The following is a 17,090-nucleotide window of genomic DNA, read 5'->3' on the forward strand; positions in this document are numbered from 1 at the left end:
AGCGAACGGTTTCCTGGGAATATGTTGCATTCGGAAAGCCTGCGCCGACGAAATAATGGCTCCCCTTTCTCTTTTCAGAGAAGCGCCTGTCTCGCGGCATCTCTCATGCCAGCTCCACCATCGTCTCCATGGCTCGCTCTCACGTCTCCAGCAACGGGGGCGGGGGCAGCGCCGGGGGAATCGGCGGCAGTGGAGAGCACCTCCCAGAGATGCCCATCTGTACCTTCCAGCTTCCCGACCTGACCGTCTACAACGAGGAGTTCCGGTGCTTCATCGAGCGCGATCTCATCGAGCAGTCGATGCTGGTGGCGCTGGAGCAGGCTGGTAAGCGCCCGTGACGTCAATGCCGCACCACGGCTGTTTTCTTGGGTGGTGGTTGCCCAGGACGTAAACTTCCCTGGATGCCCTTTCCCCTCTAAAGACCAGGCCCAGCGCTAGAGCATGGGGAAGGATTGCCCGCCTGGCCTGGCCGCAGAAGCGATCAGGTGATGCCTGTCATTGGAATTCTACTCAATATTGATCCAGAGCAGAACTCCAGCATATAGTTAGCAGAGTAAAAACTTCAACACGTTGCAGGATTCCCAATAAATAGACCGGAGGCAATTGGATTTCATACAGCAGAGATTTACTGCTACTGAAGGCAAATAAGCATAATGGTCACAAATCCAATACCGGGTGGCACTGTGGTCTAAACCACTGAGCTTCTTGGGCTTGCTGATCAGAAGGTCGGCAGTTCGAATCCCCGCAACGGAGGGAGCTCCCATTGCTCTGTCCCAGCTCCTGCCAACCTAGCAGTTCGAAAGCACACCAGTGCAAGTAGATAAATAGGTACCACTGTGGCAGGAAGGTAAACGGCATTTCCGTGCACTCTGGCACCTGTCACGGTCCTCTGTTCGCCAGTAGCGGTTTAGACATGGTGGCCACATGACCCGGGAATCTGTCTGTGGACAAACGCAAGCTCCCTTGGCCTGAAAGCAAGATGAGCGCCACAATCCCATAGTCGCCTTTGACTGGACTTATCCACCCAGGGGTCCTTCACCTTTACCTTTTATTATTTATTGATTACATTTATATAGCACTTTTTCCTCCCAGTGTGGTGTGGCTGGTTCTCCTCCTGCTCCTCACTTTATCCCCACAACCGTCATGTGAAGTAGGCTGAGAGGTGGTGACCAGCCCCCAAGATCACACCCCATGAGCTTCATGGCTGGGTGGGGATTTGATCTCCCATATCCTAGTCTGATGCCACACTGGCTCTTAATTCATATATATATTTATATCCTATCATATATCGCAGAATTGCAGCCGGAGAGTCTTATCTGGATTGAAGGGAAGAACAGTCCATTGTTATAAATAAATATATTGTCCCGATCCCTCCTTGCAGATAGCTGCTGCTTTGAATTTGGGGGGCGGGGGGTGGATGTTGGGAAATTGGACCACAAAACCTACTTTGTCACAGCTCCTGTGGCTCTCGGGTTGCATTTTCCTTTTGTTCGCCCCATTAGCATCCACTGACACCCCTCCTTTCAGGTTTAATTGTAGGTTGTTGTCGTTTTAAGAGGTATATCAGGAAAAACCGATCTTCAGCCAAGCCAGGCCCTGACCAGCCTGGAGACGCGTTCAGGTGGCTCCCTCGTTCCTTCTCCCCTGGGGACCTTTGAGAGGCCCTGCAAGGCAGAATATTTCCGCAAGGTGTGCCGTCCTCTGACATAACCTGCTGTTATTCCTCGGGAAGGCAGGGATGTCAGCCTGCTCCAACTCCCCGCCTCCAAATACTGTGCAGACATTTTTCCTTCTGGGTGGCAAGAAAAGGGGGCACAATCTCTGGAACTGTTCCGGCTTCCCCTCAGATGTGGTTTCATCTCTTCTGCTGTTTTGGGGTCCTCTTCCATCCAGCGATGGGGTTAGGTGCTCCTCAGACATTTACTTTTCTTGATTTTACTGCCTTATCTCTTGTAAATTGCTTTGAGGTTTTTTTTAGTGGCGTGTACATTTTATGAAACTAACAAAGCAAAAAACTGGTCTCCTGGTGCGTCAAATGTCTGGTAAACTGTGGCCAATGTTGGCGTGAGGCTTGTAGAGAGAGAGGCTGGGCTTGAAAATGCCCGGAACCTTGAAAAGCATGAAATAACCGCTTCCTTGTTTGTTCACCTTTTTGACCAGGTCGTCTGAACTGGTGGGCCAATGTCGATCCCAGCTGCCAGCGGTTGCTCCCCTTAGCCACCACGGGCGACGGGAACTGCCTGCTCCACGCTGCATCGCTAGGTAAGACCTCCCTGCCACCAACGGGTGCATTTTAAAAGCCAGTGCGATGGGTCGCCCACACAGCGTCCCTGAGCCTTCCACAGAGCCCACAAAATATTTCAGTAAATATCCCCTGCAAAGCAATCCACGACGCACACAAGGCTCTTCCTGCTTAGATCTCGTCTGCCCAGGCTGAGCCGCGCTTGCACACGCCACACAGCAGCCATTTGTGCGATGCCACGCCTTCTCGTCAGCCATTTTGTGCCCGGCGCCCACGGCGCCTTCCTCAAAATTCCAAAGGTCGCTGACTCCTGGCATAGAATGAGGTATCAAGAGGCCACTTCAGATCTCCTAATACACAGCTTAACTGTGTGTGTTAGCATATCTGTAAACGTTTATATGGACAAATAAGAATGTGTGTGCATGTGTGTGTATATGCAAATATTTATTTACATTACATGCTGTATATGTCTAGGTAGGCTCTATATCAGGCATCCCCAAACTCATCCCTCCATATGTTTTGGGATTACAATTCCCATCATCCCTGACCACTGGTCCTATTAGCTAGGGATGAGTTGTAGTCCCAAAACAGCTGGAGGGCCGAATTTGGGGATGCCTGCCCTATATCATACCTATATACCAGGGCATAGTATACAACTGACAATCAACATTTCCAGTATTGCCATAATGTTTCTGAGAGACGTTTGCCATCATAATAGAGAAAATCAACGTTTTCCAGGAACTCAGCTATACAGCTGCAAATAAAGTATTTTACATGTGTTGTAAAGTGCAGTATACAAATGTGACACTAGATGGCGGAAGTGAGCTCAGCAAAATTCATTGCATTTTTCAAAACTTTTTTTAAAAAAGCATTTTCACAGTGTTTTTTATATGTGTGTAGATTCCACCCAGTATTGTTCGTGCTTAATGCTTTGGGGAAATAATGTAGTGTTACATTTGTCCACCTATTTGTATTTTATGAATTTACAAGTCTTGTGACATCATTTTTTTTGTGGGGGGGAGACAACGAATAAATATAAACCTACATATTTTCAAAAGAGAGCATTAGGATTGACAGTTAACATTTTCCACAATTTTGGAGGGTAAAAGATTTCCCCCCTCATCTTATAAGGCATATGAAACGGAGAGAACAATTACAGCAACAGATGAAAATTATAAAAGATGGCAAACAAAACTATGAAATTGGCAGGTGGAATGAGTGCAGTTGCACGTGGGTTAAAATATTTAAAATCCAAGTAAAGAATAGTTGCATTAAACATTTCCAGCATTATTGTTCCTTAATGTTTTTTTTTGGGGGGGGGGATATTTATCCTCATGGAAGGCAAGGGGTGGGTGGAATTAACGAATAGAAAGCTTAAATACCACTTTTTTGGTTTTTAAAAAATCTCTCTTTCCTCCCTGTAGGCATGTGGGGTTTTCACGACCGGGATCTGATGCTCCGCAAAGCCCTCTACGCCCTCATGGACAAAGGGATGGAAAGGGAGGCTCTCAAGCGGCGGTGGAGGTGGCAGCAGACGCAGCAGAACAAAGAGGTGAGGCCTGATCCTGCAGGGCCCTTGTGGGGTCCTTACGACCAGCCTCCACTGGCACCCGGCACTTCCTTGGGGCTGAGGCTCAGCCCAGGATCCTGTTCCTATGTCTTGGAACATAGGGATGTCCACAAATCCCAAGCGGTTCTTTATGTCTTCCTTATTGTGGGAGAAAGTTCCCTGGGGGTGGGGGTAGTTCAGGACAGAGGTTTGCATTGAATCCCCAGTCGGCCAGACTCTATTCAGCAACACATTACAGGGCAGAGTCCAGACTCTGCAAGAGTACAGTTGTACCTCGGAAGCCGAACGGAATCCGTTCCGGAAGTCCGTTCGACTTCCAGAACGTTCGGAAACCAAGGCGTAGCTTCCGATTGGCTACAGGAAGCACCTGTAGCCAATCAGATGCCACATTGGCCATTTGGGCTCCAAAGAACGTTCACAAACCGGAACTCTCACTTCTGGGTTTGCAGTGTTTGGGATACAAGGTACGACTGTATTTCCATTATAACACACGCTACACTGGCAAAATGCACATCATCTGAGCTGCTTTCTCTCCCCCCAACCACCACTTGCCACCCTGTCACCCCAACATATCTCACCCAAACACAGTACTTTGAAGCACTTTGTTGTTGTTGAGTCGTTTAGTCATGTCCGACTCTTCGTGACCCCATGGACCAGAGCACGCCAGGCACTTCTAGCTTCCACTGCCTCCCGCAGTTTGGTCAAACTCATGCTGGTAGCTTTGAGAACACTGTCCCACCATCTCGTCCTCTGTCATCCCCTTCTCCTTGTGCCCCCCATCTTTCCCAACATCAGGGTCTTTTCCAGGGAGTCTTCTCTTCTCATGAGGTGGCCAAAGTATTGGAGCCTCAGCTTCAGGATCTGTCCTTCCAGTGAGCACTCAGGGCTGATTTCCTTCAGAATGGAGAGGTTTGATCTTCTTGCAGTCCATGGGACTCTTGAAACAACCCATTACAGTGGTACCTCAGGTTAAGTACTTAATTCATTGCAGAGGTCCGTACTTAACCTGAAACTGTTCTAAACCTGAAGCACCACTTTAGCTAATGGGGCCTCCTGCTGCTGCTGCCACGCTGCCGGAGCCCGATTTCTGTTCTCATCCTGAAGCAAAGTTCTTAACCTGAAGCACTATTTCTGGGTTAGCGGAGTCTGTCACCTGAAGCGTATGTAACCTGAGTTACCACTGTATTATTATTTTTTACTGGATGTGCAGAGCCCTCCTTGTACCTCACCTGGTTTTTAACTCTTAACATTCCCCCTTAACTGGCTCTTACCAGTTTTGTGGGCAAGCGTACACGACTGTACCCTCGCCGATAAAGGCTAACCTAAGTTGCATCTCGTTTTCCAAGCGCCGGTCATGTCCACACCAGGCTAGTTTTAGCACCGGATCCTCTCTGAGCAATCATGAAGCCCGGGACGGTTAACCTCCAGGAGCGTTCCATGCCCTGCAAACTTCTTGAAAGTAGCCTCGCATTGTGGAGAGAAGCCTCAATTTACATATCTGTTTTCCCTCTCTTTCCCTCTCTTCCCGTTCGTCTTCCAACCACCTTATAGTCTGGCCTGGTTTACACAGAAGAGGAATGGCAAAAGGAGTGGAATGAGCTGATCAAACTGGCCTCCAGCGAGCCACGCATGCACTACGGCACAAATGGAGGGAGCTGCGGAGGGTGAGTGGTATTTCCCTTTCCCAAGATTGTTACACTGGGCTCTGCCCTTGAAGGCTCCCCAGAAACTTCAGGTGGTACATAATGCAGGAGCAGGAATGTCAAGTCAAGTAACCTTTATTGGCATCACATAAGCAGGTGGCGCTGTGGGTTAAACAACAGAGCCTAGGACTTGCCAATCAGAAGGTCGGCGGTTCGAATCCTCGCGACGGGGTGAGCTCCCGTTGCTCGGTCCCTGCTCCTGCCAACCTAGCAGTTAGAAAGCACGTCAAAGTGCAAGTAGATAAATAGGTACCGCTCCGGCGGGAAGGTAAACGGCGTTTCCGTGCGCTGCTCTGGTTTGCCAGAAGCGGCTTAGTCTAAAATCTGATCAGATCGTCTACACTTTGGAACCCCCTGCCTGTTGATATCAGGCAGGTTTCTTCACTGTATACTTTTCAGCATCTGCCAAGAACATTTTTTTTTAGACAAGCCTACTCAGGTGTTCAGAAAACGGATGTGAGTCTTCATCTGCTCTGCAATAACAATTTCAACTTTTCAAAAGACTTAAATTGTTGTTTTTAATTGTTCTTAGCAATCATTTTGCTTTATTCCTTTTTTGTAAACCACTTTGAGGGCTGTTACAATCAAGCGCTGTGTAAATTTTTTTACATACCATATTTTTTGCTCTATAAGACTCACTTTTTCCCTCCTAAAAAGTAAGGGGAAATGTGTGTGCGTCTTATGGAGCGAATGCAGGTTGCGCAGCTATCACAGAAGCCAGAACAGGAAGAGGGATCACTGCTTTCACTGCGCAGCAATCCCTCTTGCTGTTCTGGCTTATGAGATTCAGAATATATTTTTTCTTGTTTTCCTCCTCCAAAAACTAGGTGCGTCTTATGGTCTGGTGCGTCTTATAGAGTAAAAAATACGGTAAATAAGTTAATGAGCAGAACAGCACTTCGGAGGCTGCTAGTTTAGGGTAGAGGTTGAGGGTGCCTGTGGCCTCTCTTAGACGTCCCTGTGGTCCAACTCTCATCATTTCCCCTGGCCATTGGCCATGCCAGTGGCTGAGGCTCTCCAATCCGGCCTGCCCCCTTTCTGGTCTTCTCCCCCCATTCCCCCCAGCTGAAGCTGTTTGCATTTTTGCGTGGCGCCAACCACTTCCGAGTCAAAACGTCTGACAGCGCTCCCCTTTCTCCCCCGCCACCCCGCAGTGTGGAAGGCTCCGAGGAGCCTGTGTACGAGAGCCTGGAGGAGTTCCACGTCTTCGTCTTGGCCCACGTGCTCAAGAGGCCCATCGTGGTGGTGGCGGACACCATGCTGCGAGACTCTGGAGGGGAAGGTAGGAGCAGTGACTGTGGAGCAAACCCAGAAGGCAGACATCTCCTTGCTTCACTGAAGAGGGAGGCTGGGCGGCGGGCAACTTCTTCCATGGGCGTGGGGGTCAAACTAGATCAGGAATGAGGGGACGGCTCCAGTCGTGTCCCGTACATAGAGGGACCCCCAATCCCCAGTGGAGGACTTCTTGGAAGGAGGCAAGACCCAGAGCAGGCACTCGTGCAGAGGAGCATCGGGCAGACGCTGCTGCCAAGGGTTGCTTTGAGTTCCCGTCAGCGTTGCAGCGGACTGAAAGTTAACTCTTGCAGCCCACAACTGAGGGGTATTTCTGTATCATCAGCAGGGTGCTCAGTTCCTTCTCACTTCTCTCTCTCTCTCTTAGCATTCGCTCCCATCCCCTTTGGCGGCATTTATCTGCCCTTGGAGGTCCCCGCCAACAAGTGCCACCGCTCTCCCCTGGTCCTAGCCTACGACCAGGCCCACTTCTCTGCCCTGGTTTCCATGGAGCAGAAAGAACCTCCCAAGGAACAAGGTACGTGCAGAGGGGCAGCGCTTCTAAGTTCTGCTTATGCCCGGCTGAGAAGGTGGAAGGATAAAAGTCTCCCTCCCTCTTGCACGACAGTGGAAGCCGTGGACATCCAGTGAAGCTGAATGTTGGGAGATTCAGGACAGATAAGAAAGGATTTTCCCATGCAGCACAGAGTTAAGCTGTGGAACTCACTGCCACAGGAAGATGGCCACCATTTGCCATCAAGACTCAAGTTTGATAAGAGTGATAGGAAATCACTTCTCCAGCAAGTTATTTTAGCAACTCCTATCATGTTTCCTCCTACCTTCCTTTCCTCTAAACCAGTGGTTCTCAACCTGTGGGTCCCCAGATGTTGTTGGACTACAACTCCCATCATCCCTGACCACTGGTCATGCTGGCTAGGAATGATGGGAGTTGTAGCCCAACAACATCTGGGGACCCACACAGTCCCAAAAGCACAACCTTAACCTCAACCGAGTCAGTAACTCCATCCCAGCCCCTGTCAACCTCCTTCTGAACCCGAGTCTCCCTCGAGCTGGATGGTGCTGGGTCTGCTTCTGAAAGGGGCGAGCTCAGCGTTTGCCTGGCTGCCTCTCCCCTTTGCTTTCCGGCAGCATCCCGGCTCTTGCCTTTCCCGGCCTCTGAAAGAGCTGTTCCTTTTTTCCACCACAGCTGTGATCCCGCTCACCGACTCCGAGCACAAGCTGCTCCCAGTGCACTTTGCTGTGGACCCCGGGAAAGACTGGGAGTGGGGTAAGGACGACAACGACAATGTCCGGCTGGCTAGGTGAGTGGGAAGGGGTCGGCTTGGGGACAACAAAGGGGAGCCGCTCAGGAGGTCTGAAGGACTCAGACAACACAGTCTGGGGAAGGCGTGGTCTCATCCAGGGTCTCATCCAGCAGGGCCTACGTTCTTAAGGAGTGAGCTTCTGCTGGGTGGGATGAGGAGGAGGATTGATCGGTGGAGGGGAGGGCGGTGGCAGGCGTGGAGAGTGGCTGCCTTTTTGAGGAAGGAGAGACGGCTATCTTGGAATCTGGAATTTACCTCCGGCCTGGAACGTCTCCTGTTTAATGGTTTCTGAGCGCCATGTTTTCAACTTGTGGGAGAAAGGTACTTGGAAGTGTTTAAGAGATCCTACAGGGAGTCTTCCAGCTCTGACCTTTGACTCTGCCTTGCGTCTTCCCCCCGTTGTTTTCGTTTAGTGTGACGCTCTCGCTGGAAGCCAAGCTGCACCTACTGCACAGCTACATGAATGTAAAGTGGATCACGTTGCCTTGTGAAATGCAGGTAAGGGAAACCACCTTCCAGTTTCCACCTTCCTGTTCTGCTCTGGCGTGGGGGGAACGCCAGGTGCTAACAGAAGACCCCCCCCCAAAAAAAGACGGCGAAGCAGACCCTTGCTAACTCTGCTTACCTTTCTCTCTCTCTCTCTCTCTCTCTCTCTCTCTCTCTCTCTCTCCTGCCCCACTTTCCCCAGGCGCCTCTCGCGCAGCCCGAGTCGCCGACCGCTTCCGCGGGGGACGATGCCCGGTCGGCGGCCGACTCGGGCGACTCGGACAAGGAGTCCGTGTGCAGCAGCTCGGCCAGCAACAGCGGAGGCAGCAAGAGCAGCAGCAGCAAGGACAAGGAGAAGGAGAAGACCAAGAAGGAGCGGGAAAAGGAGAAGGAGAAGAAGCGGGCCGACTCTGTGGCCAACAAGCTCGGCAGCTTTGGCAAGACGCTGGGCAGCAAGCTGAAGAAGAACATGGGGGGCCTGATGCACAGCCGGACGGTCAAGGGGGGCGTCAGCAACGGGCAAGGGGGCGAGACCCTGGAGAAGAAGAAGAAGAAGGGCTCTGTCAAGGTGAGGAAAGGCAGCAAGGACGAGGCGCTGTCCAGCGACTCGGCCACTCCGCCCGAGAAGCCCTGCGCGGGCAAGGCAGCTGCCGAGAAGCCGCCGGACGGCTGCAAGTACAGCAGCGACGTCCGGCTGAGTTTGAGCATCCTGCGGGCCGCCATGCAAGGGGAGCGGAAGTTCATCTTCGCCGGGCAGCTCAAGACCAGCCACCGGCACCCGTTCCAGGAGGAGATGATCCAGCGGTACCTCTCGGATGCCGAGGAGCGCTTTTCGGCGGAGCAGAAGCAGAAGGAGGCGGAGAGGAAGGCGGCTGCGGCGCTGGGCAGCGGCGGGGTGGTGGCCAAGAGGCCGGACTCGGACGGCAACCCCCTCAAAGGCGAGGAGGGCTTGCTGGGCACGGCGTACCCTCCGGGGCTCCCGCCGTACGGGCTCCAGAGCCCCGACCTAGCCGCCGTGGGGGCTAAGATGGCCAGCTTCCCCTCCAGCTACTCAGGGGTCTTCACCATCCCTCGCCCCTCCATGACGGGCGGCGTGGAGGGCTCCCACCCGCCCAGCTACCAAGAGAGCCGGAGGCAGCTTGCCGGCGGACCCTGCAGCCCCCTGCCGCCCTATGCCACCTTGCCCAGGCACTGCCCGCCGGGCCGCCCTCACCCGTACCAGACCAGCCCTTCCCACCTGGGCGGGCGCTTCTCTCCCACCGAGACGGACACACCCCCCGGCTACGTGGGGGCAGACTGCGACCCCTCTCCCTGCCCGGGCCTGCCCACCAACGGCTTCCGGGAGTACACGGAGGCAGGTGGCTGCTCTCCCAAAGGCGGCGAGCGCAGCAAAGCCCGGCTGCTCTACAACCTCCAGCAGACGAAATGCAAACAGCCGAACTGCAGCTTTTACGGGCATCCGGAGACCGGGAACTACTGCTCCTGCTGCTACAAGGAGGAGCTGAAGCGCAAGGAAAGGGAGAGGGAGGCCTTGATACACAGGTTCTGAAGGGCCAGGCACCAGACTTCCTGGCCCCCCGGACCCACGCGATCCGTGGGCAATGCAATAACGCGTCCTCCCTTCCCCTCGCCCCTCCTTCCCCGCCTTGTCGAGGAGAAGGGCTGGCCGGTGTCAGAGGGGGCGGCAAGCTGCTGGTGGGGGGCGTGGGGCGGAAGGCGAGACCCCCCTCGCTTCCGGGGAGGGAGGGAGCATGGAGAGAAGGCAGCAAAACACTGTTGGAGAGCAGAAGGGATTGGCAAAGGGTTGGAGGAATTGGGAAGGTTTGAGTTTTGCAGGTCGGAAGCCGTCAAACCGAGCAGAACTTCTAGACCAAAGCTTTGAATTCCAAGGGTAAAACATACATGGTGTTGAGGGGGGGGGGGCTTTCTCTCTATCTGCCCCCAACGTGATTTTCCTTTTTTCATTTCAAAGGGATTAAACCCACCATCCCTACATTTCCCCCCAAGTTTGAAATCTTTTTTTCCTCTTTTTATTAAGTAATATTAACCAGCTTTTTTGATTTTTTTAAAAAAATTATTTTTAGGTTTTTCTCCCACCCCTTAAAACATGGCTTTTTTTTTAAAAGTCGGAAAAAGGACCTTTCCCCCTTTCTCTTGAGTCTCAACACTCCTGTTAACCTCCGCCTTGTCCAGATTCTGCCCCTCTCCTTCCCGCAATCCTCTCTGGTCTGTCGCAGCTAGCTTCGAAGCCTTTTTAGATGAGTTGGGCTTGAGATATTCTTTTTAAAAAGATATATTTTTTATTAAAACAAACAAAAAAAAAAGACCCTCTCTTGTGGGGAGCTGCGGGTGGGGTGGGCGGAGGGAGGGAACCATCAAGTCGCAATACTGAGTGTGTGTGTGCGTGTGATTGAGAGAGAGTTTTTTACTGTGCAAAAAAGCAAAAAAACAAAACCCAAGCCTGTTCTTTAGATGGTCATACCTACTTTGGGGGTTGGGTGGGGGTGGGAATAGAAACCAGAACTTGAATTGGTGGGGACTTTGTTAAGAGCAATAAACCTCTGCAAACAACTTGAAAACCGGGAGAGACAAAAGAGAGTTATCTGGGCATCACTGTGGTTCGATTGCCACGGCCCCTCTGCAACGCCGGTTACACACGTGTGTGTACAAATTCTCTTACCTGCAGAGAATCACTCCCTTCCCGCACGAGCTGTTTTGTTTTCTTTCGTTTTGTTTTTCTCCTAGACTACCTCTGTTCTGCTGAGTAGAAATAATCTGGCTCTCTTTTGCCGAGCCAATACTTTGACTGTGGGAATGACGAGTAAAAATACTAAAGAATTATAGATATATATTTTTAACAGGGCTCTACATTTGTGTTAGAGGGGAGGGGCGGGTAGCGGGCGGGAGGGATGTAAAAAACAGAAAACTAACTATACACTCTATACACTATATTTTTCTCGTTTTGGGGGGTGGGGGAGGGAAATGACCCCCCATTTCCCCACAAATCCCCCCCAAGCCCTTGGAAATCTATGGCGTTTTTAGAAAATTCCTTCCCCCCCCAGTGCACCTACCGTCACTGCTGCAATGTGAATGTTTATTTCCCCAGGGTAGGGAATGGCCTTGGAAACCTCCGCCTGACATGGGTTTGAGCGGGAGCCCGCGGAAAGCGAAGAACGGGGGGCCGTAAAGTGGGCGAGAGCCAGGGTCCGGTGGGGAGGTACATCTGACTCGCTGACGAGTCTCCGAAACTATGCAATTCTTTTTCCACTCCAAAGCTGCCAGGGTAGGACCAAGAGGGATAATGCAAGTGTACTTAAAAAGATTGAAACGACTGGGCAAAAGACGAAACAAAACTCGGCTAGTTTTCTTAGCTCCTTTGCGCTGCCTTAATGGGGACGGGGTGGAGAAAGGGGGGGTTGTCTTCATAGCTTCGTTTAGAGGATGGGGCGAAAAGAACGAGGGTGCCCATACAGACTGCCGGGCTCAGCCTGTCGAGGGCTCGGCTGCCTCGTATGAAAGGGAAGTGGGATTTTGCAGGGAGGGTCCTCTTCCCACCCCATGTGGGACGGGGGCTCTGCCCTACCTGTCCCCTTCGCTACGGTGGTGTCCACCGGCAATTTCAAATCTTCACGGATTTCAGAGTGGATGGGGTATTTTGCCCCGGTCAGGGGTGGCTGCGTGGAGCTAGCAGAAGACTAGAGTGGGGGGCAATAGCAGATGAATTATTGGGGCGCGGGACTCCCTGTGTGCAGTTCTCCACTCCGATGGAAGAGGCAAAGGCCTGTGCAAAAACAAGGAGCCTTTGGCTTTTCGGATGTGGCCGAACTACAACTCCCATCAGGGGCGGGGATGGGAGTCGTATTTCAGCGGCACCTGCGAGGCCAAAAGATATCACTCCAGGGTCAGGAGAAGGATGGAGAGCCTTCATCCCTCCAGCCAGCATAACCCTCTGGCCCTCGGTTGTGCCAGCTGATGGGAGTCGAGGGCCGCAGACATTCTTCGTCCCTTTATTTCAGGGGGTAAACAATTTGGGTGCTTGTTCCTGGGGGGTTTAGCCTGCCTAGGGCGTGGGTGGCAAGCCAAGCAACTTGGGCCTCTTCAGTGGAAACACCTGGAGAGAGAGAGAACACCCCAGGTAATTTTCGATGCCTGAAGCATCCTTTGCTAAATGACAAGAAACCCTTTGAAGGAAGGCCGCCTTGAGCTCACAGCTCCATAACGCACATAGTTAAAATGAAAGGCATCGCTGCCTAGCTGGGAAGTAGCCAAATTTTCTTTGCTCGTCACACGTGTGGGCTGTGTGTGTGTGTGTGTGTACATGTTCTTTTCCACCCCCTAAAATATCTCCCAAGTACAGGCATAGGCAAACTTGGCCCTCCCATCATTCCTGACCACTGGTCCTGATAGCTACTCCCATCATTCCTGACCACTGGTCCTGATAGCTACGGATGATGGGAGTTGTAGTCCCAAAACGTCTGGAGGGCTGAGTTTGCCTATGCCTGCCCAAGTATATTTTCCTGGGGCTTTTGGATGAAACGGTTGCATCTGTTGTCATCTTTCTGCCCACTTTTGAGTGCTTTGGGGTTGGCCAGCGGGAGCATTCACTGAGGGTTGTGGTTGTTGTTTTTTGCAAAGTTTGATCTGTATTTAAAACAAAAATCCTTCTGAATGAATCAGGCCATTAAAGGTGGATACATGTATGTATGTATGTAGTCTGGAAAAGGGGAATGGCAAGGTTGGAAGATTGGCTCGTGGAAGGTTTTGCAGTCATTTGGGAAAACACCCCCCCCCCCAAAAGTCATTTTTTCCTTTTAATAGTAACCCATGTTTCCCATCTGCTAGAGTATCTTAAGGCCAAAGTTAGGGTAATGTCCATTCATTTCCTCTTTGTGTTAGGACAGCATGGTTGGCACCTACCCAAGTCCTTGCTTAGACCCTTTTGAAATTAATGGACCTAAACTAGTCAACACGGATGAATTTCTAGGGGTCTACCCGTCTACCCTGCGTAGGGCTAACAAGTGACTTACAGCCCTCCCCCCAACTCACAAATTATAATTTCTTCGCATCTCGCCTCAATGGTTAGCCACTGGTCTCTTGTGTCTGGTCTTATTTCATTAGTAATATTATTATTTCTGAAATTAGGTTGTAGTACTTTTTAAAAAATCAAGGGGAGAAATGAACTTGAAGCATTTTTGAGTTTGCTTTTTCTAAAAAAAAAAAAAAAAAGTATTTTTCTTCTGCGAACACCAGAGTGCAAACTAACGCCCAGATTCCAAAGCCTTCCCGCCTTAATGACGCCACGATGAATTCTAATTAATTAACTTTCATATACTCGGGGTGGGGGGTGGGGAGGGACTCTGAATCAGTGTAGCTGTGTCTGACTGGCTTTAGTTTAAAAATAAATAAATCAAATTTTTCTAATATTCCACCTTGTTTCCTTTATGGCAAACATCTCTTCCCACCCCAAGCTCATTCTTCATTCCTTAAAAGGGAATATTTTAAAAAAGACGTCTTATTTATTGAACTGATACAAACCCCTTCTGTCCCCCCCTCCTAAAAACCCATTCCCTAGGCAGCTGAAAACTACAATGAAAATGTTTTATGGTACACTCCACCCCCCTTTTTCCTTTGTAGAAAAGGCTAGGTTGCAAGAGGGAGAGTTAAGCAGTCTGAATTTCCAAGCACCTTTTCATTTCAGAAACATACATTTTGGTGAGGTTAGGGGTTTGTGTTTGTCTGTGTGTGTTTGTAAGGGGTGCGAGAAGAATGGTATGTTTGATTGTGGTCCAGCCCCCTCTGGTGGTCAGGAGTGGTTCTGCCACACCTCGGCCACATGTTTCCTACTGGGTTTTTGGGGGGGGGGAGGATTGGGGTTGGAAATTAAAACAAAAACACAGTTTTGCACGCTTTCTTGTGCAATGGAAGGAAATGGGGTGAACCCCAAGCTGTGGCTTTTGACATTTCTTATGCTAGGACATCCTCTGGACTGTCCCTCCCTTTCCGCCCCCCCTCCCCAAATAGGTTAAAGCGGTTGGAATGAACCCAAGTACTGTCATTGCTCTAGAGGCATAAACGTTTGAAAAAAATATATAAATATATACATATATATATATATAGAAATATGCACAACAATACATTTTGCACAGCAAAAAAAAAGAGCCTCATTGGACAACGGTTTTTAGTTTCGTTTATTCTATGCGAGCTCATTAACTCTTAAGGTTCTGTCTCAGTTTCTTTCAATTTGCTTTTTTTTTCCTGGAGGGGAGGGGGAGATAGAATGACTGTGGGGTTTGTTCGTTTTTTGTTGTTGTTCCAAGGGATTAATTAAAAAAAGTCCAGGGTATAACTTTAACCAGCTTGTAGAGTCTCCATAGAAAGGTTTCTCTTTTATGGGTTTTATTTTTTCTCCTGCTAGTTGTCCGAGAAGTGACCTGAATTAATTCTCCCGTTGTTGTTGACAATAAAAAAAAAACTATTTTTAAAGAAACCGCAACTTTATTTAAACATATATCAGTGTGGGCAACTTTTTATTTACTTTGCTCCTGCAGTACCTCTACTGAATGCTAGGGGTCGCTGCTGTCCGATCTCACTTAAAACAGTGTATAATTTCTGGTTGGCTTGTTTTTAATATGTTGTGAATCAGCCCTGTGACTCATAGGGAGGGATGCTGGTGTGCCGCAGAGGAGCCTCCGGGGCACAGAAAGAATCATAGAGTTGGAAGGGCCCATTAGAGTCATCTAGTCTAGCCCCCTGCATTGCATTCAAGCACTCAACGCACAAATCAGCCCTTCGGGTTTGCAGATGGCGGGGAGCCTCTTAATGAGCCTGCCCTGTGACAGTCCCCTAATATATTTTCCCAAAGGGATGCGGGTGGCGCTGTGGGTTAAACCACAGAGCCTAGGGCTTGCCGATCAGAAAGTCAGCGGTTCGAATCCCCGCGATGGGGTGAGCTCCCGATGCTCAGTCCCTGCTCCTGCCAACCTAGCAGTTCGAAAGCACGTCAAAGTGCAAGGAGATAAATAGGTACCGCTCCGGCGGGAAGCTAAACGGCATTTCCGTGCGCTGCTCTGGTTCGCCAGAAGCGGCTTAGTCATGCTGGCCCACCATCCAGTGGGTTTTGTGGGTTCTGCTTTTTCAAATTGGGGTTATAGTCAAACAAGGGATACGGGTGGCATTGTGATCTAAACCACTGAGCCTCTTGGGCTTGCCGATCAGAAGGTTGGCAGTTCGAATCCGCAGTCTGTCCCAGCTCCTGCCTACCTAGCAGTTCGAAAGCACACCAGTGCAAGTAGATAAATAGGTACCACTGCTGCGGGAAGGTAAATGGTGTTTCCGTGCACTCTGGTTTCCGTCACGGTGTTCCGTGCGCCAGTAGCGGTTTAGTCATGCTGGCCACATGACCCAGAAAGCTGTCCGTGGACAAACACCGGCTCCCTCGGCCTGAAAGCGAGATGAGTGCCGCAACTCCATTGTCGCCTTTGACTGGACTTAACCGTCCAGGGGTCCTTTACCTTTACCTTTTGACCTATATTTTCCCACCAGAGGCCAGAAATCAATTGAGCACACCAGAGGCCAATTGGGCACACACACCCAATTCAATGTATGAAAGCTGCTTGGCCAGGCTGGTGACTGAACACTGCGATGGGTCTTCCCCTCCACTAGAGGGCAGTAGGCAGCTCAGAGGCATCCTTGGTACTGTGTCCCCTGCTAAGCTTACAGCTGCTCATTCTGCCCAATGGTAGGGCCTTCATTCATAGAAACAGCAGGTGCCCGGTCATCGGATCAGGACCTTAAACTAAGTTAGCACAGGGGCCCCGTATCTCAGGGTCCTCTACACTGAGTAGTAGCTGCTCTCAGGGTTTCAGAAATTCATCTTCCCAATCCTGACCTGGAGGGGCTGGGCATTGAACCCGAGACCTTCTACATGCCAAGCAGGTGTCCTACCCACCCAGCTGCGGTCCTTGTTTGCAGCAGGGCTTTGCTGCAACTCCCTTTAGATGGGTCAGGGCCCTCCGAACTTAGAAGAAGAAATGGAACGGGCTTTAAAATGGTCCGAGATTAAAGCGATCCAATCTGCTCATCTGCGGCTGCTTATTTTCCACTTTCTGCTTTTGAGGGCTGGGAAACGACTTTTTGGATCTAGATGGGCGTGGTGGAAGCCCAAGCCCAGTCCTGGGACGTGTTTTAAAGGTCAGAGACGAATGCCGGAACATCTGAATCATCTTAAAAGCAAGAGGAATCTTGGAATCCCATCACTGCAAGAATTAGACTGGTGTTTTTCAAACCCTCAGCTCAAATCCTCTAGGGCAGTGTTTCTTGGCCTTGGGTCCCCAGATGTTTTGGGAGTACAACTCCCATCATCCATGACCACTGGTCCTGCTAGCTATGGATGATGGGTGTTGTAGTCCAATAACAGCTGGGGGCCCAAGGTTGAGAAAAGCTGCTCTCGGGTTTGGCAAGAGATTGCTGCTTCAGAGCTGGACCTGCATAGA

General features: G+C 50.7%; 1 protein-coding gene across 1 annotated transcript in view; it reads left to right on the forward strand.

Annotated features, from left to right (window-relative positions):
- The window catches only part of OTUD7B (OTU deubiquitinase 7B), a 31,448-nt gene extending 20,345 nt beyond the window's left edge, over nt 1–11,103 (forward strand). The window contains exons 4-12 of the mRNA XM_081840902.1: nt 79–324; nt 2,161–2,262; nt 3,667–3,794; nt 5,364–5,476; nt 6,670–6,797; nt 7,176–7,325; nt 7,995–8,109; nt 8,526–8,610; nt 8,801–11,103. Coding sequence (XP_081697028.1) covers nt 79–324; nt 2,161–2,262; nt 3,667–3,794; nt 5,364–5,476; nt 6,670–6,797; nt 7,176–7,325; nt 7,995–8,109; nt 8,526–8,610; nt 8,801–10,147 — 2,414 coding nt within the window. The 3' untranslated portion in view covers nt 10,148–11,103. The remainder of the gene's footprint in view (nt 1–78; nt 325–2,160; nt 2,263–3,666; nt 3,795–5,363; nt 5,477–6,669; nt 6,798–7,175; nt 7,326–7,994; nt 8,110–8,525; nt 8,611–8,800) is intronic.
- Nucleotides 11,104–17,090: the final 5,987 nt, after the last annotated feature.

The sequence above is a fragment of the Podarcis erhardii genome (assembly GCF_964252035.2).
Source record: "Podarcis erhardii genome assembly, chromosome: 15".
NCBI lineage: Eukaryota > Metazoa > Chordata > Lepidosauria > Squamata > Lacertidae > Podarcis > Podarcis erhardii.